The 25,491-nt window shown below is 55.1% G+C and overlaps 9 protein-coding genes across 9 annotated transcripts; 3 read left to right on the plus strand and 6 right to left on the minus strand.

Annotated features, from left to right (window-relative positions):
* Positions 1-1,531: 1,531 nt before the first annotated feature.
* On the plus strand, positions 1,532-3,004 carry N0V96_003587 (uncharacterized protein; the record flags this gene model as incomplete). The annotated part of the gene is made up of 2 exons (XM_053196039.2): positions 1,532-1,555; positions 1,835-3,004. 2 exons carry the CDS (start codon positions 1,532-1,534, stop codon positions 3,002-3,004), a joined length of 1,194 nt encoding a protein of 397 aa, XP_053046463.1.
* A 526-nt stretch (positions 3,005-3,530) lies between these two features.
* N0V96_003588 (uncharacterized protein) lies at positions 3,531-4,406 on the minus strand (the record flags this gene model as incomplete). Its single annotated transcript, XM_053196038.1, has 1 exon — positions 3,531-4,406. The coding sequence occupies one exon, from the start codon at positions 4,404-4,406 to the stop codon at positions 3,531-3,533; it is 876 nt and encodes a 291-aa protein (XP_053046462.1).
* Positions 4,407-5,179: 773 nt separating this feature from the next.
* N0V96_003589 (uncharacterized protein) lies at positions 5,180-7,534 on the plus strand (the record flags this gene model as incomplete). The annotated part of the gene is made up of 1 exon (XM_053196037.2): positions 5,180-7,534. The coding sequence occupies one exon, from the start codon at positions 5,180-5,182 to the stop codon at positions 7,532-7,534; it is 2,355 nt and encodes a 784-aa protein (XP_053046461.2).
* Positions 7,535-7,998: 464 nt separating this feature from the next.
* Positions 7,999-8,743, minus strand: N0V96_003590 (uncharacterized protein; the record flags this gene model as incomplete). The annotated part of the gene is made up of 2 exons (XM_065756880.1): positions 7,999-8,179; positions 8,523-8,743. The coding sequence occupies 2 exons, from the start codon at positions 8,741-8,743 to the stop codon at positions 7,999-8,001; spliced, it is 402 nt and encodes a 133-aa protein (XP_065614647.1).
* Positions 8,744-10,067: 1,324 nt separating this feature from the next.
* On the minus strand, positions 10,068-12,729 carry GYP7 (GTPase activating protein; the record flags this gene model as incomplete). The annotated part of the gene is made up of 4 exons (XM_065756881.1): positions 10,068-10,420; positions 10,475-11,056; positions 11,110-12,484; positions 12,559-12,729. 4 exons carry the CDS (start codon positions 12,727-12,729, stop codon positions 10,068-10,070), a joined length of 2,481 nt encoding a protein of 826 aa, XP_065614648.1.
* Positions 12,730-13,773: 1,044 nt separating this feature from the next.
* Positions 13,774-15,040, minus strand: N0V96_003592 (uncharacterized protein; the record flags this gene model as incomplete). The annotated part of the gene is made up of 2 exons (XM_053196034.2): positions 13,774-14,694; positions 15,035-15,040. 2 exons carry the CDS (start codon positions 15,038-15,040, stop codon positions 13,774-13,776), a joined length of 927 nt encoding a protein of 308 aa, XP_053046458.2.
* Positions 15,041-15,527: 487 nt separating this feature from the next.
* Positions 15,528-16,543, minus strand: mak16 (the record flags this gene model as incomplete). The annotated part of the gene is made up of 2 exons (XM_053196033.1): positions 15,528-16,461; positions 16,521-16,543. 2 exons carry the CDS (start codon positions 16,541-16,543, stop codon positions 15,528-15,530), a joined length of 957 nt encoding a protein of 318 aa, XP_053046457.1.
* Positions 16,544-16,953: 410 nt separating this feature from the next.
* On the plus strand, positions 16,954-18,847 carry MSS1 (mitochondrial splicing system protein; the record flags this gene model as incomplete). The annotated part of the gene is made up of 2 exons (XM_053196032.2): positions 16,954-17,019; positions 17,300-18,847. 2 exons carry the CDS (start codon positions 16,954-16,956, stop codon positions 18,845-18,847), a joined length of 1,614 nt encoding a protein of 537 aa, XP_053046456.2.
* Positions 18,848-19,524: 677 nt separating this feature from the next.
* N0V96_003595 (uncharacterized protein) lies at positions 19,525-19,725 on the minus strand (the record flags this gene model as incomplete). The annotated part of the gene is made up of 1 exon (XM_053196031.2): positions 19,525-19,725. One exon carries the CDS (start codon positions 19,723-19,725, stop codon positions 19,525-19,527), a length of 201 nt encoding a protein of 66 aa, XP_053046455.2.
* Positions 19,726-25,491: the final 5,766 nt, after the last annotated feature.

A 25,491-nucleotide genomic window follows, 5' to 3' on the forward strand; every position in this document is an offset into this window, starting at 1 on the left:
ACGTGGTCGATCCCCGAACCCAGAACCGGTGATAGCCACAAGGTCACACACAACTAATGATGTTTCGCCAAACCAACAAGTGATGAGGAAATTAAATCACGAAATACCATCCGCCATCTCGGCGCAAAATCACCGAATCGTCGTCACTCACCCCCCTTGGCCCTGGCCCCAAAAAGCACAGGCTTTCAAGTTTCAACGCTACTGTGACATTATGGACCTCACCTTATCTGCAATCCCCTCCACGCCCTGCAATGGCACGGAATATCGCGGCAAAAAAATATGAACTACGGGCAGTGAGCAGGCAAAGCCGCAAAACCCACGTTTTTTTTTTCTTCCCATGCTCAGTAGCGCCCATCTGGCTCCGTCTCGTCTCGTCTCGTCTCAGCCCTTCCTCCTACATACTGCGTAAAGTACATGCCCTCACAGCTTATCTTGCTGTATAAATTAGGTACCGTGCTTGTCGGCATGTAGACGCACAGATCGTGCTCTAGTGCGCTCTTTGGGACGGCCGCCGCCGCCGCCGCAGCAGAAAGTACGTTGCTGCTGCTGCTGCTGCTGCTGCTGCTGCTTCTGCACCACGCCGCACTCCCACGTACCAAGGGCCCATGTACTTTCTCCTCCTTCTCTTGAACACCCTCCACCCCTCCCCTCACCTCCTCTGGGCTCCCACCTTGGTTGTAAATGTATCATGGCCAGCTAGAGGTGAGAAGTAGGTGTACTTTGTAGGTAGGCAACCCCCCAAATCAAGAGTAATCACTGCGTAGTGCCCAACTTCTGTTGCCTTGCCTTACTTACCCTGCCCACCTTGGACAGTAGCTCGTCTTCAGGGTCCTCCCATACGAACCTAATTCCTCTTTTCCCCTTCCAACGTCTCCTCTCGTGCACTTCTTTTTTAACCTTTCCCCATCCCCCTTCCCTTTTTCCTAGTTTTCACTTTTGGGGATTCTCTCTCCCTTTGTTCATTTTCCCGGCGTACATCTTTCCCCTACCTTACCTTAGTAAAGCCTACCAATCCTATTGAATTTCTAAACACTACCAAGGAATATGTTTCCCCGCAAAAAGCATCCGTAAATCAGACGCAAGGGGAAATACAACATCAGAGAAAGAGAGATAACAAGAGACGACTCCCTTGTCAGCCCACGACTACCGGAAACTTGAACTTTTACAACGACTCTTGAACTGTTCAGAAAACGGCCCAAAAAACAAAAAAAGAAGAAGAAAAAGACAGACATCGGATCCCGCCGGTTGTGACCAAGGAAAACTCCAACGACACCCGAACCCCCGAGCAGCGTACACTCCATATGAAAAGATCAAACCGAAGCCGGCTGCAGGAACACGTTTAGTTGCCCCGTCCCCCTCCGATATCATCCCCGGTGCGCGCGCAAACTTTCAACAAACCATCCGTGCACCGGCGCAACGAGTCTACTACTTCTTCCTCTACTTTTTTCCCTTTTTCTCGTCAAGAGAACTTTGACGCACGGGAAAGCATTCTTCTGGCTCTCCAACTACCATCAGAAGTTTGCGCGTCACAATGAACGCCCAGGTCTCGTTTCTCGTGAGTTTCTCCAACATCATGTGTCATTCATCCCCCTCCATCTTCCCACTGCGCACAAGGACCGCGACGCGGGAACGAATCTCAAAAGAGTCACTGAAATGCGGGGCTCTCAACTTCGTCCCACTGCAATGCTGTGTCCGTTACCGTCGCCGCCGCCCCGAGTTGCACATTGCTCTCGGAGCTAAAGCAGATAATGACACACAAAATGTCTTGGTCCTTGCAGACCTCTGTGACCCCATCGTGCTCCTCAACTAACACCGCATTTTGCGCTCCCTGTAGGATGGCCACTACACCCTCATCCACATCCCCCTCGATCTGTACTCGGTACTGCTGCAGCCCATCCTCCGCGTCCTCCTCCCGCAGACCCAGACCCTCAAAGCGTCAAAAGGCGAGCCGGAACATGAATTAGAAGGTCTCAACGCCGAGAGCCAGCATGGCTTCCTCAACATTAGCGTCACCCCCATGGAGTGCTCCATCGTCTGCCACAGCTCCTGGGCCAAAAATGTCTTTGAGCCGGCCATCCAAGACCTCCCAAAAGACTTGGCCAAATCCGTATCAATATCCAAAGACACCTACCTCGTGCTTTCCGTCATCAGCGCCGGCATGGACGCCGCCGGCCGTGTCATGGAACTGACCTCTCCGCTCGCCCTTGCCGGGATTCCCATCTTCTTCATCACCACCTACTACTCAGACTTCATCCTCGTCCCCAGCAAGGACAGGCAGACGGTCGTAAAGGCTCTCCTCGCCCGCGGCTTCGAACTCGCCGACAACGACTCCAACTTTGTCAGCCCCGCCGCCTCGATACACTCCCGCGGACCGAGCCAGACCAACGGCAGCAACGGCGCCGGGGCCCCGCCGCTGACCCCGCCGCCCTCCACCATCGCCGAGCTGCAGGTCCGCACCTTTGACCTGCTCAAGAAGCGCAGCGTCGCCCCCTACGTCGAGGACAATCTGCTTCTGGTTCAGTGCTCCGGCCGCGAGACCTCGCAGCTCGGCGGCGAGCTCTCCCACACCCAGCGACCCTCGCTCAGCCGCCAGGTGACCGGCAACAGCCACCGCCAGACCTGGCTCGACAATATCGACGCGAAGCTCTACACGGCCATGATCTCCGCCCTGGCTGCGCGCCCGCGTTTTCTCTCCATCACTCTCGCCCAGGAGGACCCACCCTCCCTGCTGCTCGACAAGTCGCTGCTCGGCCTCTTTGGCGACTCCCTCGTCGGGGACACCAAGACGAACCTGACGCCCATCTTCTTGGACCTCGAGAGCCTGCCGTTCGAGGCTACGGGTATCGTCTGTGGCGTGGCGGGGACCCTGGTGCAGGATATGCGCACGGGAGACAGCGCGGGGCTCTCGTACCTCTCCACCGCCCGGGCCGGCGCCGTCATTCTCGACTGCGAGCAGTCGATCCTCGCGCTCGAGATCCTCAAGCCCAAGCTCTTCAAGGCCTGATTTGACATTTGATCGTACATTACAGGAGGAGGAAGCAGCTGCATTGCGGAGATATATGCCAGACAGGAGAGGGGAGGTCTGATTTGAAGGAAGAAAACGTTACGAATTTTCCACACATTTCGAGTTTTTAACGAAGTTGCATGAAGGGAACGATTGTACTAGCATTGAATTGGTATAGGCGGGTTGGCAATCTGTCATTTTTGTGAAAACTTTCGTGCGGCGCGGGCTTTTGGCATGTTGGCGTTTTATGGAGGGCGGCTCTCTGTTGTTCGATACCAATTTTGTATGTCTTGTCTTGCGAGAGAACGGGGACCAATGCCGGTTCCACAATTCACCTCGAAGCGATTTGATCTCCACCTCTTTGATGCTCGTTTTTGGTGCCGTCTGCAATGCTTCTTTGATACATCGGCTCTTGTAGCTCTCGGGTGATATCCTATCCAGAATTGATCTATGAGTGATTAACCTCGTGCTTCCCGCCTACACCAGATGGCTGGAAGCAAGTGTCATATGTGCCACTAGCCATCCTTCACTTCCCGTGCCCCTTCTTCTTCCCCTGCCCCGCCTCCTCCGCCCACCCAGCCTTGACAAACGCATCCCTCGCCGTGCTGTTAATCAGCGCGAACCGCCTCGGCCCCAGCTTCTGCCCACCGTACCACCTCGTCACGACGACCATGACGTCCCACAGGTCCATGAGCTGCATCAGGTGCAGCAGTCGCCCGCCCGCCGCCGTCTCGCCGTCGTCGTCGCAGTCTTGGAAGCTGGTGCCGTTGGGCCCGCGGATCCGCCACGCCGTCATGTTGTGGCTGGCGCTGCGGACCTTTTTGTCCGTGGCGATGAGGTGCTGGACGTACGACGCGGCCTGCTCGGGAGAGGTTACGGGTGCGGCGCGCGCGAGGAAGACGGATTTGAGTTCGACAAAGGGGTCGGAGATGATCCAGGGGGGTTCCTCTAGCATGTAGGAAGGCAGAGAGTCAGCTTCTTGGTTCCCGTGCTCTTCCTCTAGCCGTGATGATGACGACGGCGGTGGTGGAGAGTGTGAGGTGGTGGTATTGGGTGGTCCTGACGGCTCAGCTTCTGAAACTTCCTCCACCCGTCGCGAGAACTCCTCCACGGCGTCGAAGAGGCAGACAGCGCCCGGCTGGTAGACGGCGGCGACGGCCTCGCGAAACAGGAGCAGGTCGCGGGCGCCCGCGCCGCGGGGCGCGTTCTCGCCGGCGCTGTGGGTGCCGAGGATCTCTGGCGGTACGTCTGGGTATGAGTCGGCGAAGCGGAGGGTGAGCGAGGAGGCACCCGGGCCGCCGGGAAGCGTGAGAACATAGTTGTCTGGTGGTGTGTGGCGCAGGGTGTCGTCTCCGTAGATTGAGTTGAGGGCTTCTATCTCGTCTTTGAGATCGTCTGACATTGTTGGTTGTGTGGTATGAGGTGTGTGGCGTACCTCTTGATGGGGATATGATAACGGTTATGTGAGGTTGCTAGTTGATGAGAGGGGGGATCACAATGTGGTGTTTGATCTGGTTGCTACTCTCGTGAGATGAGTACCGTCTTCTTTCGTTTTTCTCATTAGATAAGCATAAGATATTTGAGAAGCTTTCATTCATATGCAAAGTGCATGTATGAGTGCCAATGTCGAGGTTGAAGATGAAATTGAGAGAAAGTTACATTGAAGTCGTTCAGTTCCATTGCCCCTCCAATCATCTCATGATGTGGGGCCGTCCAACGTCGAAGGCCCGAGCTCCGTAGATACTCCACTCACGTCGACCTCAGTGCTCACACTGGATGAGCTTCACAATCTCACAGCTGCGGCTGAATGTGGTATCGCCGTGGCAAACGCTGACCATTTGGACACAAGGTACAGACGGAGCGATTGGAGCAAGCGGAACCTGATGCCGATGTCAGCCTATCACAGGCAATGGTGATTTCAGCTCTGCAAGCTAGCTGCTCAGGGCAAGATAGGCAAGATGGCGTCTTTTCATATCTCAACATTGGCCTCACACCTTGAGTACGCATCGCTTACAAGACTTGAGCTACACGGCGACATCGGAACGGCTTTTTAACAAAAGCGTCTCCCGCTGGACTTGCATGCAGAGTGTTGTATTAGCGAATCCATGGACCAGAACAGACTTCTACCAACATAGAAGACCGCTTTGCAGACGACTGATACCAAAGTCAGCAAACATGCCAGCGGTAGGTGCACCCAAGAGTCACGTAGACTGCCTCCCTCCCCTGGACAACTTATGCTCGGCTTGCAGCCAACTCAACCTCTCAGCCGAGAAGTTTCTACCTGGTCAACCCAAGATCAGCTCCCTCCCAGGCTTCCTCGCTCGTCCAATCGACCCCGTCGGGCTGCAGCCGCGCGAGCTGGGCTACCTCGACGAAATCTACCGCAGAAGAGACGAATGTCCTCTGTGCTGGCTCCTCTTCAACGCAACACACGCGACGAACGAAGAAGGCGCCGATCGCTTTGAATGGAGCCGCACCAACGTGCGCCAGGCAATCGGGTACGATGGGCTCACGAGGGACGGCGGCCGGGTCCGCTGCTCCGTCGAGTGGCAGCTGGACGGCCGTCTCTTGGAGCCTCCTGTGGGGACGAGGGACAATACGCATGCGCCGCCGACTCGCCGCTTAAAGGTCTTTAGCCCGGACGAGATCTTCACCGAGGCTTACATCATGCTGCTGCCCCCGGACTCTCACTCAACATGGGACAAGACCTTTTTGGCCCGGCGAATAGCTCCTCATCAGGCCGACGTGAGTCTTCTCCGGCGCTGGCTCGACATCTGTAGGACGCACCACGGCAGCGGCTGTCAGCCCTCCCCGCCGGATGAAATCTTCTCGCTGCTCGAGAATCTCAAGTTCATCGACTTGGACGAGGAGAAAATCGTCACTAGCGCCCGTGGCGGTGTTCAAGTTACTGAATATGCGACTCTGAGCTACGTATGGGGTGTGACACAACCTCTCGTTCTGACGAAGAAGAATGTATTCGAGTACTCGTCAAGGGGATCCCTCGGCCCCAATACGCCAGGTCTGCCGAATACCGTCCGGGATGCCATGATGCTAGTCAAAGCATTGGGTATCAAGTATATCTGGGTAGACGCTCTCTGCATCCTCCAAGACGACGAGGAGGAGAAGTTCCGCGTCGTCCCGATGATGGACCGCGTATACGGACACTCACTTCTCACAATTTGCGCCGCCGCCGGCAGCGGCTCTCACCACGGAATCCCAGGATCGCCATCTACGCCTCGCGAGGCCCGGCAGCCAATGGTGCAGTGCAACGGCATCGACCTGGTGACCACCAAGACGGTCGAGGGACTCGTCGAGAACACAATTTGGAACAGCAGGGCGTGGACATTCCAGGAGAGGATGCTCTCCAAGCGGTCCATGATCTTTGTCGAGAACCGCGTCTTCTTCCAGTGCCGCCACGCGACGTGGTCCGAAGAGGTCTTTTCTGAGGTGCTCGCCCCGTCGTGGACCCTGGAAATGATTCGGTCTCCGCTCAAGTCGTTTGAGAAGAACCCGGTCAGGCTGTACTTGGAGTGCGTCGAGCTCTTCAGCGGCAGGCTCATGACCTATCAGGGCGATCGGCTGCCGGCCTTTGAGGGCATGGCCGCCATTCTGTCTCCGCCGCTCCACGCCACCCTCTTTTACGGGATGCCCGACTCCTATTTCGACTTTGCTCTCTTGTGGGAGAAGAAGATTTCCGGCCTCAGGCTCGAGAACTTGGGTGGTCGATCGCGGTATCCTAGCTGGTCGTGGAGTGGCTGGCATGGTGCGTCGACGTGGCGACTGTCCATGGTCTCTGGTATCTTGTTGAATCTTCATGAGTGGTTGAAGTCACACACTTGGGTCGTGTGGTATAAAATCGCACGAGATGACCCCATGGGAAATCGTACAATGGTAACCGACGACGCCAGCACAAAGCCAATCTTCGAAGTCGTGTGGTCGTCAGACGAACTTTGCCACAACTCAAATCGATGGCACGGATACGCCAGAGCCTCTGCAGAAGACATTCCTTTTGGTCGTCAGATTAGCCAGAGCGATGAAGAGCACCCGGAAGAGATCGCACGTGAGCCCAGACCAATCATGCCCACGACAACTCTCCTGCGGGAAGACTACCTATACTTCTGGACCTACACCGCCTTCTTCCAGCTCTCCAGAACAAGTAGAAGCAGCCCGTCCTTTGCCTCGAAGCTCGAGGTAGGCCTCCACCGCTTCGGTCTCCTCGACCTTAACGGCGACTGGTGCGGCACCGTAATCCTTGAGGACACGTGGTTCGCCCGCGTGGGCGACGTCGTCGAGCTCGCGGCCATCTCGGACGCTCGCGACTTTTCGATGGAGGAGCTGGATTCCTGGAACTATTATGTGCCCGAGGACCGCGAGGTGTCCGAGTGGCATCTGTACTACGCGTTCGTCATCACCTGGAATAAGGATTGCAGTGTTGCTGAGAGGGCTGGGCTGGCGAAGGTGTATCGGCGGGCTTTTGACGTGGCTTCTTTTCACCCGGGTAAGGCGTGGAAGGAGATTACTCTCGGATAGGTAGGGAGTGGGTTATTGCTTGAGGAGTTTGGGGAATGCTGACAAGAGATCCGAGACAATCTTCGTTGGTTGACATTGAGTTATTGTGACAAAGCTGGCTACCTTATATGACGCAAAAAGACAAACTTGCGTTTGAAGAAAACTGAAAAGTCTATGAAACTATCACGCCCACTCGGGAGTGATGATTGATTGACAAAAAGCCAAGAGTAATCGAGAGAAGAAGAACTTTGAAACCCCCAATCCTGACCTACGAGACGTAAAGCATAATGGGAAATTGTACAAGCAAGAAAAGAAATTAGACGAGAAGGAAAATGATGCTCAAGTAAACCAACGTGTCTCCCCATCAACCGTCATGCCTAAAAGGATTCGGACAGGGTAAGGTATAGCTATAAGACCCAACACTCGAAAGAGAAAGCATCCATCCAGAAAGACCAAGTTCCCAACCCCCAACCCCCAACCACCCTTTAGTAGTAATACTTCTTCACAGTCTTCTTCTCAACCAAAACCCGCCTCGGTCTGCACAGAGCAGGCCGGCCGTACCGGTCCCGGCAGATGCTCACGCCGCCATGGTGGTATCCGGGCCCTTCGAACCGCAGCCGCTCGCAATAGACGCACCGCTCCGACCCATAGCCGTAGCTCGAGCCGCTGTACCCGGATCGGTAGCTGAACCGGTCGTCGAAGCGGTCTCGGTAGCCGTAGGACGAGCGGCAGCGGTAGCAGACTGTCTCTGTGAAGGAGTTGTGCCAGTCTGTGAGGTTTGGAATCAGGATGTTAGTCTTCAGAGAAGCGTGTGAGGTCACAGGGAAAGGGGGAGTATGTCGGGGGGAAAGGGGGAATAACCCCCGGTTCATCAAGATCCAGGGGGGTGAGAGAATGATGACGCTGGTAGATGAGAAAAGCCAGAAAAACCACAAGAGATAAGTGTTACTTACAGCGCCGACACTGCGTGCAGAGTTGATACCCCGCCGGCCCAGGCCCATATCCGTACCCGAACCCCGGACGACCGGGGAAGACCTCCGTGGTGGTGACCTCGTTGATGACCTGCGCCCCGGCCGGCACGACAGCCACGTCTCGTTCTCTGTTTGCGACGATGATCTCGTTGTTGACGGGCCCGCGGGAGACCTCGTTGACGACGACGGAGGCGCGGTCCTTGACTACCTCGGCGACAGCCGGACCGCCACCGCCGTGACCGCCGTGATGTGAGGGCATAGTTGCGGAGCAGTTGAAGTGTTTGCCTTTTTTTTTTCCTTTTCTTGTTTCTCGAGTCCCCCTTTCCCCTCCCTTTTTTGTTTTTATCGAAACGGACTTAGTGGTTTGTTTGTGCTCGAGTACGGACAAGTTTTTGCCGTTTGGGAACGTTGGCGAGGGAATATTGTGAGAGGGGGTGTGAGAAGGTGTAGTTGTAGTTGTAAGTCGCAGGCTGAGGGCTGAAAAGTCTGAGGGAGCTGAGTGCCGACGGCTGAGTTCCAAACGTGACGCCGCCAACAAACAAGCGCTGATACGTTGAGTGAGTTGTCCTTGTGATGTCTCGAAAATAATGCAACGGGCAAAAAGGGGGTGGTCGCCCCAGGCTTCTATACTACCTTCCCTTAGGTGAGAGGCAAAAAGGCAGCCCAAGATACACACACCAAATTACAACAGGCAGGGAGGTCTCCAATGACTACCTCTACTTACTTACACCCATCCCCTTCCAAGCGATTCCAGAGTCATTCCTTCTCCTTGAACACGCATTAGACTGAGGCAGTACCGTTTACTTCTGTTGATGCCTCCTCCAAAGCTTACCTTGGCCGTCTCCGTGCCCGGGTGACCACCACTAGCGGGACTCCCTCGCCCAACGCATGACGTGAAGGCCAAGACGGAGCTGGTGAGGTCACAGGTTCGAAGAGTAAGAAAAGGAAATTGAAGAGTGGTGTGAGGAGGGAGGGGGAAGCGAAGGGGGACAACGATGCTAGCTCCAAAAACCAAAACACCAAAAGCTGACCGCGTACCCTGCGGGATTGAAGCTAACGATGCACCCAACGCGGTCTAAGTTCACTTAGATCAGATTGTGAGAACGTGGCAGAGCCCAAACCAACAATGGCACATCCTTTTGGGTCTCGCTTCTCCTTTTCACCTTGTGTCTGCCTAAAAAACGACGGCGGGCAATTGTCCCTGGAGGTAGACTGCGCTGCGGGCTGCGCTGCCCCTGAACCCCTCCGGAGGGGCTGAGCCGGAGAAGGCATCCTCAACTATCGTTGAATCCGGGCTTCCGGGACCCTCATCGGTGTCACACATGGGGCCTCTGACCACACCTCTTTTTCGGGAACTCTGGGACTGGGCATAGGTCACCGTCATCTTGTTCTCATAGGTACCGCCAACAATAATTTGTGTATTAGGGGATAGAAGGACGTCTCGTACACGTTTGCAGCGCAAGTGTTCTCACCTCCGATGGCTATTTAGTCCAGAAACAACGCCCAGACGCCCGAAATGCCATACCTGCCCGGTTTCCAACCCATGTTTTTCCATCATGTCCTCGTGTGACTTTGTGTTCTCTTCATGACCTTCCGGGCCCGTCGCCCTTCTTTGCGACTTCTTTCCGCGGCAGGATCACGACCTTCCGGCTAAGCAGCTCTCTCAACTCGGGAGTGATAATCTTCTTGACCTCGAGCTCTTCAGTTGCCTTGCTCTTGTCCTTGCGTGGCGATGCCGGACCTGCGCTGCTTTGGCCCTCCTGTGGAACTTTGTCGGTAGATGCCGACTTTGAAGGAGATCCCGGGTCGCGGATTCTCGGTCCTGGGAAATTGCCCTTCTTGTCCACGGCCTCAACCAAGCGGTGGAACCGGCGGAATAGCGCCTCCGCTCGAATCAGAGTTGAGTCAAGATCCATTGTGTTGGAAAGCTCGTTGACTGTGCCAGATTAGTATGACGAAATTGACAGGAACATTAGATGATCACACATACCGTATTTGAGCACCTCATCAAAATGCTGCAAGTGGGTCATGATGACGTCGCGGTGCTTCTCCAAAATGGCCAAGGCCACAAAGAGGTGGAAACTGCTGCTCAAATAGTCCGTCCACAGAGTCTCCCAAAGACGCAATACGTCCATCCACTCGAACTCCCGTTTATACCAGACGAGCAACATGCGGAAGAAGAAGAAAAAGTTTGTGCTATCCGCAGACTGCAGGTGAGCGTAAAGCTTGGGATCCATGAACTGAACGAGGTGGTCAAGAGTCAGCAGCTGAGACCGCATACCCGATTGATCGCGTAGGAAGTTGCGCTCCATGCGGTCCATGAAGTGCTGGAAGCCCCAAAAGGCGATGGCATCATCCTGCATTACGGCGTAGATGGGAGCAAGGAGATCAGACATGCCCTGCACGTAGCCGAGATCTTTATTGTACTCATTGTACGTCAGGAGCATGTCCTTCATCTGCTCAAGATGGACGTTGGTGCCGACTTCGGAAAAGGGAGAGTCGGGATCAGGGTGCGGGATGTCTTCTCCGGCGAAGATGGGCACGTTACGATCTGTCCGGTGGACATCCTTCTCTATCATGATGTCAGTCGCGTTTAAATGCCAAGAGAACATTATAGAGACTTACCGATTCGACCGCGCTGCTCACGCCACCACTCGCCCTGTTCGCCCTCGCCTCCCAAGTCTACCAGTCTCTCCCACCATGCGCCCTTCAACTTGACATACTCGTCTCGTAGGGACGCAAGATGGGCTTTTCGCTCCTCCGCAGTACTATACCAGTCATGGACCCCGAGAATAAAGAGCCACGCCTCTTTTCTTACACCATCGTCAGCGTCCAGTCCTCCGTGAAACACCCGTTCTTTGACCTCGTCAACAGTGACGGAAAGCCTTCCGGTTCGTGGATCAAAGAACGTGTTCCATTCTTTCAATGTCACTGTCTTTCTTCTGTCCTCCAACGACATGGTGCTACTGCCGTCCAGGAGCTCAAACTCCCCAACATCGGTGTCCTCAAGCTCCAAGACCTCCTTAGCAGTCCATATTCTCTGACTCCGATCTCGCTCACTTTGCTCGGCGATACCCATGGCCCAACGCGCCAGGTATATCCTCGCGCTGTCAAACTCATCTTGGAGAGTCTGAACCTCTGGATTGCGAAGAAGCCTCTTGACTTGCGGGGGAACATTCGGATTCTGTATGACATCTTGCGCAGCCCGCCTGGTGAAAGTGGTGACCTTGCTGAACTTCTCCATGATGTTCCATCCAGTTTCTTTGACGAACTTCACAAAGGGATCCATCTGCGCGTCACCACTGGGGCCAGCGCCGCCAGCTCGAGTCCCCGTACCATCCTTCTGGCTGGCCTGGGCCGTACTGGACGTGAGCTTGCCACTGAAAGCCTCGCTGTCCTCCCTCGAGGGCTCCACCAGGTAAATGTTGGGCTCGGCGCCGGATCTCTCGATCGGAACGTAGCGCCGCAACCATCGCAGGACCTCGTCGCCGCCCCAGAACATCTCACCCCGGTCACCGAATGGGTCGAAGCTGTCCCTCGTCCGCCTCTTCCTCTTGAGGATCGTGCTCTGGCATTCGCTGTCGTGGAAAAACAGCGCGGGAAAACTGTCACCAGCCCTCGAATTGATGATCAGAGAGCCGAACCACCAGCCCAGACTCGGTGGTCTCACGAGAAGCGAGTATATTGCGCTGACTGGGATGGCGAACGCATATGTGCCTACAGAGCCTCTGTGGGATGTTACTGTCGGCGGAGGTGGTACCAGGTATGACTGCTTAGGTGGCGATTCACCTTCGCTGAGGTCGACCTTGACGTAGATACTCTCGGATTCGCCGAGGGAGGTTTCGGGGAGCCATGCTAGGAGCAAGTTGGAGGGAGGTGGGTTGCGAGAGTCTCGAGACGACGAGGAGGTCGGTCGTTCGCTTGAGCCTCCTTTTTGCTGGAGTAAAGCTATGTAGCCTGGGATATTATCTTTCGCTGATGGCGTGGGGTGAACATAGACCTGCGCCGTTGCAACATTCCCGTTAGTTCCGGTCCTCAAGGTCTGGGGTGGCGGGAGTGATTTTTATAAAATACCTTGCTCTTAGAGAAGAGAAGCTTGACGCCCCGTCCTGTTTCTGTGTGCGTGATTGTGTTGTAGTCCCCTTCCTCATCGTCGCTGAGGGCGTAGAAGCTCCCCGAGGGCGAACGAGGTCGTGTCGGTGGTGGAGCGTTGGCGGACGGCGGGGGATCCGAGTCTGAGGTCATCGTGCAGCGTGCCGCCGATGATGTAAGCTGGGACGTACGGAAGGCTTCGGCTCCGGAGGCCTGCTATCGTCTTGGGTGAAGCTATTCAGGAAACGGAAGTATTGCGACGATGGCTCTACTGTTAGAGTTTCCGGTAGATAAATAAAGTGACAAGAGCGAGAAACCAAAAGGATGATCCGGGGAAGGTGGCATGTGAGCGAACTGTGGCTAATGATATGGGACGTTGGGGGCGAACAGCCCAAGGTGCTGCGCAGTTGTCGCGCCCTCTGAGGGGGCGTGGCCACCCACTTCCGTCACTGAATCACCCCGCTGCGAAAGCTTGCATCCATGTCTCGGAGGGGGTTCTTCCCACTGTATCTGTACCGCGATTTAGGCAGCCTTTTAGCGTGGTGTAGCAGTATAGCTACCCGCGCATCAAGGTGAACCATGTCATCTGCAGCATGCATGCGTCGTCATTCGCGCCTCCGGTTGGTCCTTCCGGGGCTGCGTATTGCACGCGCAAGCAACTCGCTCCATCGTCGCCAGATTCGGCCTCGCGAGACGAAGCTTCATCGCGGACTCGCCGTTCTTTTTATGTGTTTCTAGGTGTAAATACCCGTCGTGACTCACTTAGGCTCATCATTTTGCGCTCAAAGCGTATTCCCAATTTCAATGACGACGGAAGCTTGCGACATATCTGCAACTTTTGATGAAGCCCGGCAGACCGAACAATACATCAGGGTCAGCGACTTGAGCCCAAATCCATGATTAGTAGTGTCTGTATTGTGTGTATGTATGTGCCTCAGCTCTGCTCTCGCACCTTTCCGGATACATGTCTCCAAGCAACATCCGCATTCTGCCTTGCCTCAGGGTTTGCGACGCACACCGTCTACATACGGTCCGCAGATCCTTATAATAAGCCGACTGTCGACAACTTGACTCCGGCCCGCCAAGCATCTTGACCGCGAACGCCCGCATCATAATGAAAAACCCCCCAAACAAGTACCCGGCATCCCCAAGGCGTATTCTCGCTCGTGTTCCGCGCATCATTTGATCCCGTCCACTTTACCTCATACGAGGACCACTGGGGAGACCTTGGCGTCTTGGGCCAGCAGGCAGTCCTGTTCGCCCACCACTGCCACCACCACCACCGCCGCCGCTGCCTCCACCATAGCCAGGATCGTTGTTCGACCACGGAGAGTTGGATGCCACAAATGGCCTGCCTCCGCCTCCACCTCCACCACTGCCTCCATTTCCATCGTACATGCCGCCCGGAGCAAATCGGTCTTCGTAGTCACCGCTCCCGCCTCTGCCCGTCGGTGGTTGGAACGGCCCTTGGCCTCCAGATGCCGGACTGGTTGTTCTCGCACCTCCCCATAGTCGCTGCTTAAGCCGATCCTGTGCTGAGCCGCCCGCTGAGCTACCCGGCGGTGTGTTCGTCGTGTCTCTTCCATACGCCGCACTCTGCTGGTAACTGCCCGCTCGCTGACTGGGCAGAGGTCGGGCCTGCACCTCTTCACGCCCATTGTCTCCGGCTCGGGCAAAGGGGCTCAGTCGCGCGGGCTGCTGCTCGGCGCCTCGCATCGGTGGGGGAGCTCCGCGACCTTGTCGCAGGCTCATCGTGTCCTGCCTCTGTTGCGCGCCGCCGTTGTTGTCCCACAAAGAGCTCAAACCCGTCGTAGGACCAGCTGGCTGTTGCTGCTGCAGACCTCCGTATCGTGCGCCGACTTGCTGGGCTGGTTGGGCGTAGACGGGCGCTGCTGGGGGTGGTGCCTTTGGGTCGGGCGGAAGCCAGCCTGGGAACGGACGGCCCTTCTCGGTGTAGTAGCCTCTCAATACTCTGCACACGTGGGTGTCGTCTTCCGTGTCGCCGTCATTTTCACTCTGCAACAAGCGACTCTGCAGGTTCGAGATCTGAGAGGTGGTGTTGGTGAGGATCCTCGAGTACCAAGATGACATCGTGCCTTGTTCCTTGCCGCGAGGATCCTGCGGGGCAAAGGCAGAGAGGCAAAATGCGCTGTTTTCGACTGTTTTCGGACGGGTTGGGGTAAAGAGCTCTGCTCCGGGGACAAAGGCTAGTCGTCTGGGTTCGTGGGTAAAATCGCTCGCTCGCTGTCGAAGTTAAGTACTGAGAAATGGAGAGATTAGGATAACAAAAAGCCGGCGGGTGGTTTCGTTATGCTGTTTTAATTTTGGAGGGTTGCTTGAAGTGGTCCGTTTCAAATAAGCCAGTCTTGAATGATAGGGAATGGGAAGCGACCTGGGTTGACGGGTCCGACACTTGTCGCCCGACGGAATGATGCAGGGTGGTGGGGCCTGGGCCTACTCGCATTGTTCTAAAGGAACTTGCACTAATTGAGGTGCTTTGTCTTCACCGAAGGCCCCCCGGCTTGAGTAAGTTTCGGTGAAGCATGGATCACTGCTCCAGACCGCATGCGAATCACCACCCAGTCTCTGATTACGTATGGAAGATTTTGTTACTGAGATTGGCTCAAGCATGCACATCACCGGGCAGTCATCTATTTCCACGAACCCGTACTCCAACGGTCCATGGTTTACATGATTGAAATAAGAGTACTAAGTATGTGAAGAAGGCAAACGCGAAAGAAGGTATGAGAAAGAACACAAATGGGAGAGAAGCACGATTGAAACATGCACGCAAGCAACGACAATGCAGCAATATCAAGCAGCCATTTAATAAAAGGTATATCACAACACACGGTGGTATGCACAATGCCCCCAGTTTTTGATTTTCCGTCCCGTAATCAGCCGTAAAGGTATCCGCGCCAGACGCCATTGGAATTCCACGCGAGCCTCTCTCACCAGGTCAATTCCTCCGCAATCTTGGGGCGCTCCTCCTGCTTCTGCTTCAGCCTCTTCTGGTTCATCTTGACCGCCCGGCCGCGCTTCCGCTTGTCGCCAGCCTTGCGAGCCGCCTCCTCGTCGCTGTCTTCAGAGTCGTCGTCCTCCTCCTCGTCGTCATCATCCTCGGCGTCGTCGTCGCTCTGGAGCCAGTCCTCAATGTCCTCCAGCTCTTCATCACTCTCCTCAATGTCGGAAACGTACTCGACCTCCTTCTCCAAGTTGTCCTCAGACTCGTCCTCCTCCTCACCCTCCTGCTCCGACTCCATACCGGGGTCCATGTCTTTATCACGCTTGCCAGCGCCCTCCTTCTCCATGGAGTTGAGAACTTTCCTCCAGATCGACTCGCTGACGTTGAGGGGCTGGTCGCCGTACGCGCCGGAACGTAATCTCTCCACCAGCTCGCGCTCAATGGTACGCTCCAGCTTGGCAGCGGCCTCGGCCTTGCGCTCTCTGGCCTCCTCGCGGCGCCGGATCTTGGGCGCCATCTTCGGTACCAGCTTCTCGCCCATGCGCTCCTCCTCGGCGGCGATCTTACGCATGCGAATGTTGACTTGTGTGAGACGAGTGAGACGCTGTTTGCACTTGTGGATGAGGAACTTGGGCCAGTAGATGAGCTTGTCATCAAGCATCTCCAGGGCCTTGGCGTAGTTATTGGGCAGCTTGATGCGCTCCCATAGCTTCGAGGGCATGTGCGCACGTTCGATCGTCTTCATGTAAAGGTACAGCGTGTCCTTATTCGGAGCGCGTCGAACGGTGGCATAGCGGGAGTTTGCCAGCGGGCATGATTGTCGGTTGCAGAGACCTGTGACATTGTTCTCGTTTCTGCAGAACGTCTGCTTCTTCTCTGTGGAAAGTTTGAAACTGCAGAACTGCTGGTTGATGATTTGCCTAGGGCGCGGTGAATTAGAATTGAAGCCTGCAATTTACTCAATAAGATCGAGACTCACCAGATAATTTCGTCGGACGCCATTGTGGCGGTTTTGTGCGGAAATGGACGAAATTGAGAGTTGTCAAAAGGCCTTGCCGTTCGTCGAGTGCTGGAAGAAAACCGAGGCGGCGGGGCGCTTCCAGGCTGGTTTTCCTCGCTCTCGACGCTACAAAAAAAAATTCCATCCAACGGGCAAGTTGCAGGGGTACGAGCCTTATCGCGATAAGCTCGGGGGCAAAGCGGCCCGGCCGACCAATCGAACGTCTTGAATTGCAATAGCTCCCAAATCGGAACTTCGTCAACCTGATCTGCTTAACCGTCAGTGAACAGTTCGTTACCATCATCTCATACAATATTACACCCATGTATCCTTGATCGAAATGCGGATGTAGTCGTCCTGCACGTACTGATTCTATTCTTTTCTTCCGATTCACTCTTTTACTAGTCCATGCATGCTCTTGTCCGCTCAACGAGGAGCCTCGGCCGAAACCTCCCCTTACACATTCGAAGATGTCTTAGTGGTCGAGCTTACAGCTCATTGAGAATCCGGCCCCTGGGGATACCATCAACTGCCTTAGGCCCCTTACACCAACGAAACACACCGCAACACACGGGAACTCAGTCGCGATTCATTTCATCGAGTTCAGAAGTCATATTCAAGGAAGACACCATCTATGCCTTGTCAACAGCACAGGGCCGGGCCGGCATCGCCGTAATACGTGTGTCTGGCCCCGGATGTACAGATGTGAGAGCATTTCCAGCAATCTCATAAGATCTCGGCACTAAAACCAAACCCAGGTCTACAAAGGCCTATGCCCAAACAAGGCATTGCCAAAATCTCGATATGCATCGGTCAGAACCCTCGTAGACGGACAAGCCGGCGAGGAGGCATCAATCTTAGATTCAAACGCCTTGGTGCTGTACTTCCCCGGGCCCAAAACAGTGACTGGAGAAGACGTCCTGGAGCTACACGTGCATGGCGGCTCCGCAACAGTCAAGGCAGTGCTTGCCGCAATCCCACGATGCGCCTCCGCCTCCGGCAGCAGCGGCAGCAGCGTCATCCGCTACGCTGAACCAGGCGAATTCACCAGACGAGCCTTCCTCAACGACAGACTCGACCTCGCACAGGTCGAATCCCTGGGCGACGCCCTATCCGCCGACACGGAGCAACAGCGCCGCGCCGCAGTGCGCGGCAGCTCGGGCAGTCTAGGCCGGACCTATGAGGCTTGGCGCGAGCAGCTCCTCCTAGCCAGGGGCGAGATCGAGGCCCTCATCGACTTCTCCGAGGACCAGCACTTTGACGAGTCTCCCGCAGAGCTGATGAGCAACGTCAGCGGGCTCGTCGCTGACATGCGGCACCGGATCCGCGCCCACGAGCGCGCCGGCCAGCGGAGCGAGCTCCTCCGAAACGGCATCCGCATCGCGCTGCTCGGTCCGCCCAACGTCGGTAAGAGCTCGCTGATGAATCTCGTCGTCGGGAGGGAGGCGTCCATCGTGTCGATGGAGGCTGGTACGACACGGGATGTTGTCGAGGTCAGCCTCGATATCAGGGGGTACCTCTGCTCCTTTGCGGATACGGCTGGCATCAGGACGAGACTTGCTGCCGGCAACGGTGGTGGTGGTGGTGGTGGTGGCGCTGCTGCTGCTGATGATCCCTCTGAACCTGTGTTGGGGCTGGTTGAAGAGGAGGGTATCCGGCGCGCGAAGCAAAAGGCCTCAGAATCCGACGTCATCATCGTCCTGGCGGCCGTCGAGCCTGGCCCCGGCCCCCACGGCGGCTTCCGGATCAACTACGACGCGGAAACATTACAACTGGCGTCCGAGGCGCAGGCCTGTTTGATCGTGGTCAACAAGCGCGACGCCGTCGACGCCGCCACCTTCTCCAGCCTCCTCGAGCGCTTCAGAAACGAAACAGCTTCCCAGATACCAAATCTCCGTACAGCGGAGATTATCGCAATCTCCTGCCGCGAAGCCGAGGCGCAAGCCAAGTCCCCCTCCCCCGCCAGCGCCAGCGTCGGTCAAAAAGATCCGGGCGCCATCCACGGGCTCATCGACCGCCTGGTCGATTCCTTCGCCGGCATGACGGCCCTCCCCGTGGACCAGCAAGACCTGCTAGGCGTCACGGCCAGGCAGGCGCAGCTACTCGAGCAGTGTCGCGGGTTCCTGGACGAGTTCATGGCCGTAGCGCATCCCAACGAAGAAGGAGGAACAGGAGACGGCAAGGAGCCTGATATCGTCCTGGCGGCGGAGCACCTGCGCTATGCAGCAGACAGTCTTGCCAAGATTACGGGGCGCGTTGAGGCGGGAGATGTGGAAGAGGTTCTCGGGGTGATTTTTGAAAAGTGAGTCTTGACTATTTTGCCTCTCATGTCTTTTTTCCCCCCGTGGCACATTTCACTAACTTGTTTGGCTTTTTTAGGTTTTGTGTAGGAAAATAGTGATTATACTACCGGACGGTGAAGTCCTCATATATCTAAATCTAATCTGTCGAAGACATAGGAGAAATAGAGGAGAGAGAAGGAAAGGAGAGAGATGCAAATCAAATCCGTCAACGCCGGCCCAATGCAACAAAGAAAACCATTCTTCTTGGAAAAGAGGCATGCCATGCTTGCTATGCAGTCCCAAATTCCAATAGAGGAATAAGAGAGAGGGAAAAGAAGGAGTGTGATCCGTCGCGATGCTACCATCTACCCCGAACTCCGGCCCAATGCATGAGATAAGAAAGAAGAAGAAACGCCGCCGCCAGCACCGTTTGAAGCCCAACCTTCCATGCTCGCGCAAGGAAAAAGGAAGGGCTGGGTGGGCGGACGGATGCAAGTGATAAAACGCCGGTCTAATGCTGATAGAAAAGAAAATGTCGAGCTCTCATGTCCGATGCGGCGGGGCCCGTTGTCTCATACAAGACATTGAAGCCTGAAAGGCAGCCGCGGCAGGAAGATTGAAGGATGCAAAGCCGGCGACCGAGTCCTCGTGGGATCAATGAACCCTGGCGATAAGGTGTGCGCGAAAGAGTGGTGAGACGCTTATTTGTCCTCCTCGTCGTCGTCGCCATCCTTGTTGTAGCCGGAGCGGCCCTTGTTCTGGCCCTCCTCGTCGTCGTCGCCGTCCTTGTTGTATCCGGAGCGGCCGCGGTCGTTCTTCTCCTCGTCGTCGCCGTCCTTGTTGTAGCCTGAGCGGCCGTAGACGGCGGTGGCGGGAGTGAACAAAAGAGTAAAGGCGGCCATTGTGGTTGGAGTTGTGGGGTTTGTAATTGGGTTTTGGGTGTAAGGTGAGGTCGATGGGTTGTTGGTGGTGTAAGTGGTTGGTTGGTGTTGGTGTGTATAAGAGAGATTGAGATTGTTGTGGGATTGTATGAGAGCTGTGTTTAAGCTTGTGATGCTGGATTGTGAGTGTGATGATGGATTGTATTCCTGCCTCAGATGGGGATATATCAAGTAGTTTATATAGGCCTCAAGGCATCCATATTCTCTCTCATATCGAGAGACGGGGGTGGGTGTTGATGAGGCTCATCATGTAGGGGTGCGGTAGACAGGTACGGAGTGAGATCCCAGCCCTACTACCTTTACGATTTACCTCAGGTCAAGGGAGGCAGAAGAAGAGAAGCCCAGCCATTGGTACCTCGACTTGGCATCTCAGCCTCCGTGCGAGGAGGCGCGGACGCCCGGTAAACGGGTATTGCAACGACTTGGGGTTGGGGCGTTGGGGCGTTGGGCTTGTGTGGGAGATTGAGATACCTGCGATGCTAGTTTCGGCACGGCCCCCACGGCTTCTCTGTCTCGCTCTCTCTAGGCAGCCCTTTTGCTTTCCAAATTTGGTACATGGGGAGGGCGATGACATGTACCCAAGGCAACCAAAGAAACATGACCGGGGGCGGGTAATGAAGAAAAAAAAAGGACCCATGAAGGACAAGCTTTAGCCTTCTTTCTACTACGGTACGAGGAAGTATCGTAACACCTTTCTTCTTTAATGGGTAACATGAACGAAGTAAAGTCGACAAGTGGCATCCATCACTGCCCGGCGCGCGCGCGCGCATGTGGTATGCGGGTGGTGTTGCGTGTGTGTCACTGTCATCGGTCTGCAGACCACTCGGCATACGGCAGACCAGAAATTCGGGCGACGTGATGGTGGGATTCGCAAGGTTCCTCGTCATGGTGTGAGATGCAATGGGCAAGGCGAGGGGAAACGCCATGCGCTGGAGTGCCGCGGGCCTGGATTGTGGTGATCTGGGCAGATGTGGCTCTCAAGTCAGTTCCCTGTGAGTAACCCAGCAGCTCCGCAATAGGCTGTCATATCAATGGCTCATTTCCGTTTCTGGTCGTCAGACGGCCAAGGGTGTGGCTCACTGGCTTGTCCTCCGAACTTTTGGAAACAAGGGGGACAGGGACGAAAACCAAGGCGACGGGTTTTGGTTACACGGACTGGTGCATCATGATTAGTCGATGCGCTAAAGGAGACAGGAAAAGATTGTGAGCAAGTCTTGTTTGGCGAATGGGAGAGCCACCGACAGGGAAGAGGTCGGACGTGTAGGGCTGAGTAGTCTAAAGGGGACCACCTGTGCAGAGGAAAAGTAAGCACCAGCCTAGCCTGCCTAGAGAGACGTCTCAGGTCGGCCCGGATGAGATCGCGTAGCAGCCACAGGGTATGTCTCTGTCAGCATCTTCGAGGCTGTGCAAATGGTTTTCTTCTTCTTTCGAGTCTCTGAGCAGCGAGACGCTCGGAGGCGGGGGGACGGTGGAGGGTAAATTGGAGGGTTGAAGGCTGACATAAGGACAACCAGCGCATCTCCATTGAGCAACTGACCGATACGACAGGGGAATGATCTAACCACCTCAGCCAGCTTGACGGTCACACGTGTAATCTTGATTCGTTGATTGCAGTGAAGGCTGCGACTGCCTCCGGCGGTGCCCGTAAGTCTCTACCTTGGATAGGCGTAGTCATTACAAAGCTCCGGAGCTACTCGGTGTTTGAGTCCCATGGTCGGTGAGGAACGGACGGGCCGCTCATGGCCGTTCGTCCCGTCATTGGTAAGACACCGGCGGTTGTTCCCCCGACAGTGATCGACACTGCAGGTGAGCAGGCGAAAGAGTCACCGGTGTCGTAGGTACATGGGCATGGAGTCGCCTTGTGAGGCATCTCATGTGACGACAAACACAAGCCATCGCGAAGTGACGGGCATTGAAAGACGGGCATGGAAGCGGAAAGATGGGTGATGCCGGAAACTCCGCTCAGTGCTTGCAGCAAATGACTGCCTTGGTTCCGTGGGGGCCCCGTGGAGCATCCGGAGAGACGGCAGAAGGCAGTGCTGGTCCGCATTTGCGGATGACCTAAGATCCTTTGGCCTCAATCGACAAGGCATCGAGTGGTTGCTGTAATCATCAAGTCTGGTTTGTGATGCCGAAACAGACGTGGTCCTGGTTGACCGAGTGTGCTCAAGACGGCATAGGGCGCATCAAGGATCGGACAAGACCGAAGTGTGAAGTCATTGGCAATTGTGATTGCAGAGGTGCATCGCATCGACAGCGTTGGACGACGGATATGACAGAATACGACTGCTATTGCCGCAAAGGTTCGTGTTTCGGGCAACGAGGTGTACTCGGTTACAGGCCCATGATCCTTCGAGCGACTCGAAATAATAGAAACCACTGTGAGTCAGCGGATGCAGCGCAATAGTTCCATGCGCCCTGTTGCCAAGTCTAAATCAGGCTTTTCCATGGGCAGACTAGTGTCTGTATTTCTCGTCAAACTTTTGACTGCCAAACTGTTGGCGTTTCCTCTGATAAGATGGTTGTAGAGGCTGCTTTCGAAGGGATGTCGTTGTTGAAGGTGTGAGATGGGACGAGATGAACGGGGGTGCGACGGGGATGTTGGGGTCCAAAAGGGGCCGTTCAATGTTCATGAAGCAGCTGCCTAAGGAACTTTGGAGGTGCAGTGCCCGGGTGTGCTCGAAGCCACGTGCGACATTTCACCCATTGCCCGTTGGTATGGGAGTTGGGGGCCATGGGGCTTTCCTTAGGTTTCTTGAGTTTCCTCCAGCCCATGAGGTACATAGATACCTAGGTACTGATAGATGACTAAGGAGGACGTGGGCAGTAAAGGATCTGAGCTTTGCGGCCCCCCAGACGGGCAGGCACAACAGAGATTCGCACTTTGCAACGAAAGGAGGCAGGTCCTTGCTAGGGGCCGGCGCCCGGACCTTCTATGCGGCCCATCCAATCCTCCCCCTCCAACGTCTTGGCCTTCAGTTGTTAGAACCCAAATCCCTCCCGACTACATTCAACTATACCATCGAACGTCAGCCAAAATCAACCACCATCGTGTCGTAGACTTCAAGTAACGATGGTATTGAGAATATATGAAAGGGTAGAGTGACAGAAAATACGGCTCCTCAGATAGGTACAACGGCGACGGCTCGTCGTCGTCCTTGTCCTTCCAATTCGGGCGCTTAATCTTGTTTGCCAAGTGACAACCAACAAACAAACAATAACCAACGCCACCAACAGAATGCTCCAACACAATGCTGAGCCGTCAATATGGAGTCGGGTACCTGTGCCGTACGGTTACTGGGCCAGGAGTTTCCACCGTTCTTCTCTTTCTCTTTTCCTCTTCAGAATTTCTCTTCCACTTCCACGAGCGGTGTTACCTCTCTTGACATTAACTGCCTTCTTTGCACCGCGACAAGTCGAAGTTTTGCGCCATGGAGTCTTTACCTGTCGAAGTCCTCCAAATCACCTTGAGTTACCTCTGTATGCATTGCCGAGACCCCACCGGCTTCCCTCACGCAGATACACAAGAGATCCGGGACGACAAGAGAGCATTGGCTTTCCTTTGCAGAATCTCAAGGCGCATATCTGCGGTAGCCTATCCGATCTTGTACCACTATTATGCGACGGGAAACATGCACCTTAGACAGACAGTTATTACCAGGCAAAGGCCCATCAGAAACACCCCCGAGCCGAACCTGGTTCGGGAATTCACCCGTACCATCCGACAGCGACCTGACTTGGCCTCATACGTTGATGCTATGCAGGTTGCAAGCTGGGACCTGGAAATCAATTATCGCCTAACATCACCGGACTCCTCCAGCTCCGACAGCAGTGTGTCGGACTCAGAAGTGCCCCCCGAAGTGTGGGAAGCTGCCAGCACATTATACACTGAACACTCGAGGAAGCCACACCCACCGACGCTAATAAAAGACTATAGCAAGCTGGAAGGCGAGGTTCCAGATTTGATAGCGGCTATCCAGTCTTGTCCTCGTTTGCAAAGTCTTCTCGTCAGTTACAGTGACCACGACCCTATCTGGCCCGAAAAAAGCTGGCTGGGGCTGAGAATGCCCTCGATACGTCGTCTGGGTGTCATAGTCGGCCTATCCAGGCAATGCACACTCTATCTCGGTTTTGCCGTAATGCAGAACATCTTCCCAAACGTCGAATCCATACATTCTAGCACGGGAGGCCTTTGGATACTGCAGCGCGGCACGCTTCCCACCAAAGACCCTACCAACTTTTTGACAAAATTGAAGAGCCTTTCAATCGCGGGAATGCGAGACCCTCATTTGGAGGAGCTGTTGAAATGTGTGCCTGGCCTCGAACGCCTTGAAATAACCAACCAGAACTACGATTGCTCCTGGCGAAGGGCCCTCAAACCGGTGCAAAATCGACTCAAGAGTCTTCATATATCCTACCATCTCAAGCCGCACCATGGCATGAAGCTTTGGGATGTCACGTTCCGCCACAGCGAGCGGTTGAGACTATTAGGCGCTCTGGAGGAACTCTCACTCGACTGCCGGTTGATCCGGGACATCGCCACGCCCTTTGCTCCCGAAGCTAGACTGGCATCACTACTACCGCCGTCGATTCGTATTTTTAGGATCCGATATCTTCATTATGTAATGTCAGGGACGTTGAAGTACCTGGCAGACGTGGCACCCACACGGTTCCCGCATCTCAAGCTCATCCACATTGGGGTGAGCGAGCACGAAATGCCCGGGCATGAGAACATGGTTGCGGCAATGGAGGAACCGACGCGCCAGCTCTTTGCGGCGGTGGGCATCGATTTGTTGTGGACGCAGGATCTGGTCTGGGAACAGAAGAGGCCTGGAAGATTCCTGGGGTCGGGGATGAATTTGACGGCGGATATACCTCTTCCGGTGGTACCCGAGCATATGATCATTCATTAACGCAGAGTAGGGTGTGCAGAGAAAGAACTTCCGGCTGACCGTCATGAGAAGCCCATGTGTTGTCAGTAGTGGTGTACTGACAGCGTCGGCTGGGATATGCTGATGGAATCGGACTCGAGAAGGGAACAAGCAATGGAGACAACGGATTTCTAAAGCAGTTGAAGACAGGAAGCAGGAGAAGTCTGACAACACGTTGGTCGGTGTACGTCTGCTCACTGCATCAACATCAACCTTGAAGTAGATAGTCCTGTTTTACTTAGCTAATACATGACTTACACACCCATGAGCTACGAAGCTGCTTGAACCCAAAGTTCTACACAGGTACTTAGCGACAACTTGTGTAACTATGTACATCATACTTCGCAGTCCCTAGAGAGCCCCCCAATGCTACGAGACACAAGCTGAAATCGTCCAAGAAAGGCTTGGAAATGTGAAACAACCACACCTTCTGTTCCCAAATTCACGGCTGCCTGGCTCGGAAAGCCGTGGAGCCTAACCTAATTGAGGACATCTCACTTGAGCCGCACCAGCCTTACGACCTGCATGTAACCACTCACCCACCATACTCGACATTTCTCCTGCTGGTCTGGTGCTGACCACCAGGCCAAGACTTAGGTTCCACAGCAGCCCTGCCACTCGGTCAACGAAAGTAGGAGAGACGCATGTACACAGCCTAGGTGCCAATGCAATGTAACCAGAGCAAGAAAAGGGCGGAAAAGGCAGTGAAAGACCTCGTGTTTGTGGAACGTGAGCAAGAAACGAAACAGCCCTGTACATCGCCAACCCTCCCCTTGCCAGCCTTGTAGACGTCTGA

The sequence above is a fragment of the Colletotrichum fioriniae genome, assembly GCF_027942845.1.
Source record: "Colletotrichum fioriniae strain IMI 355084 chromosome Unknown scaffold_3, whole genome shotgun sequence".
NCBI classification, from domain to species: domain Eukaryota; kingdom Fungi; phylum Ascomycota; class Sordariomycetes; order Glomerellales; family Glomerellaceae; genus Colletotrichum; species Colletotrichum fioriniae.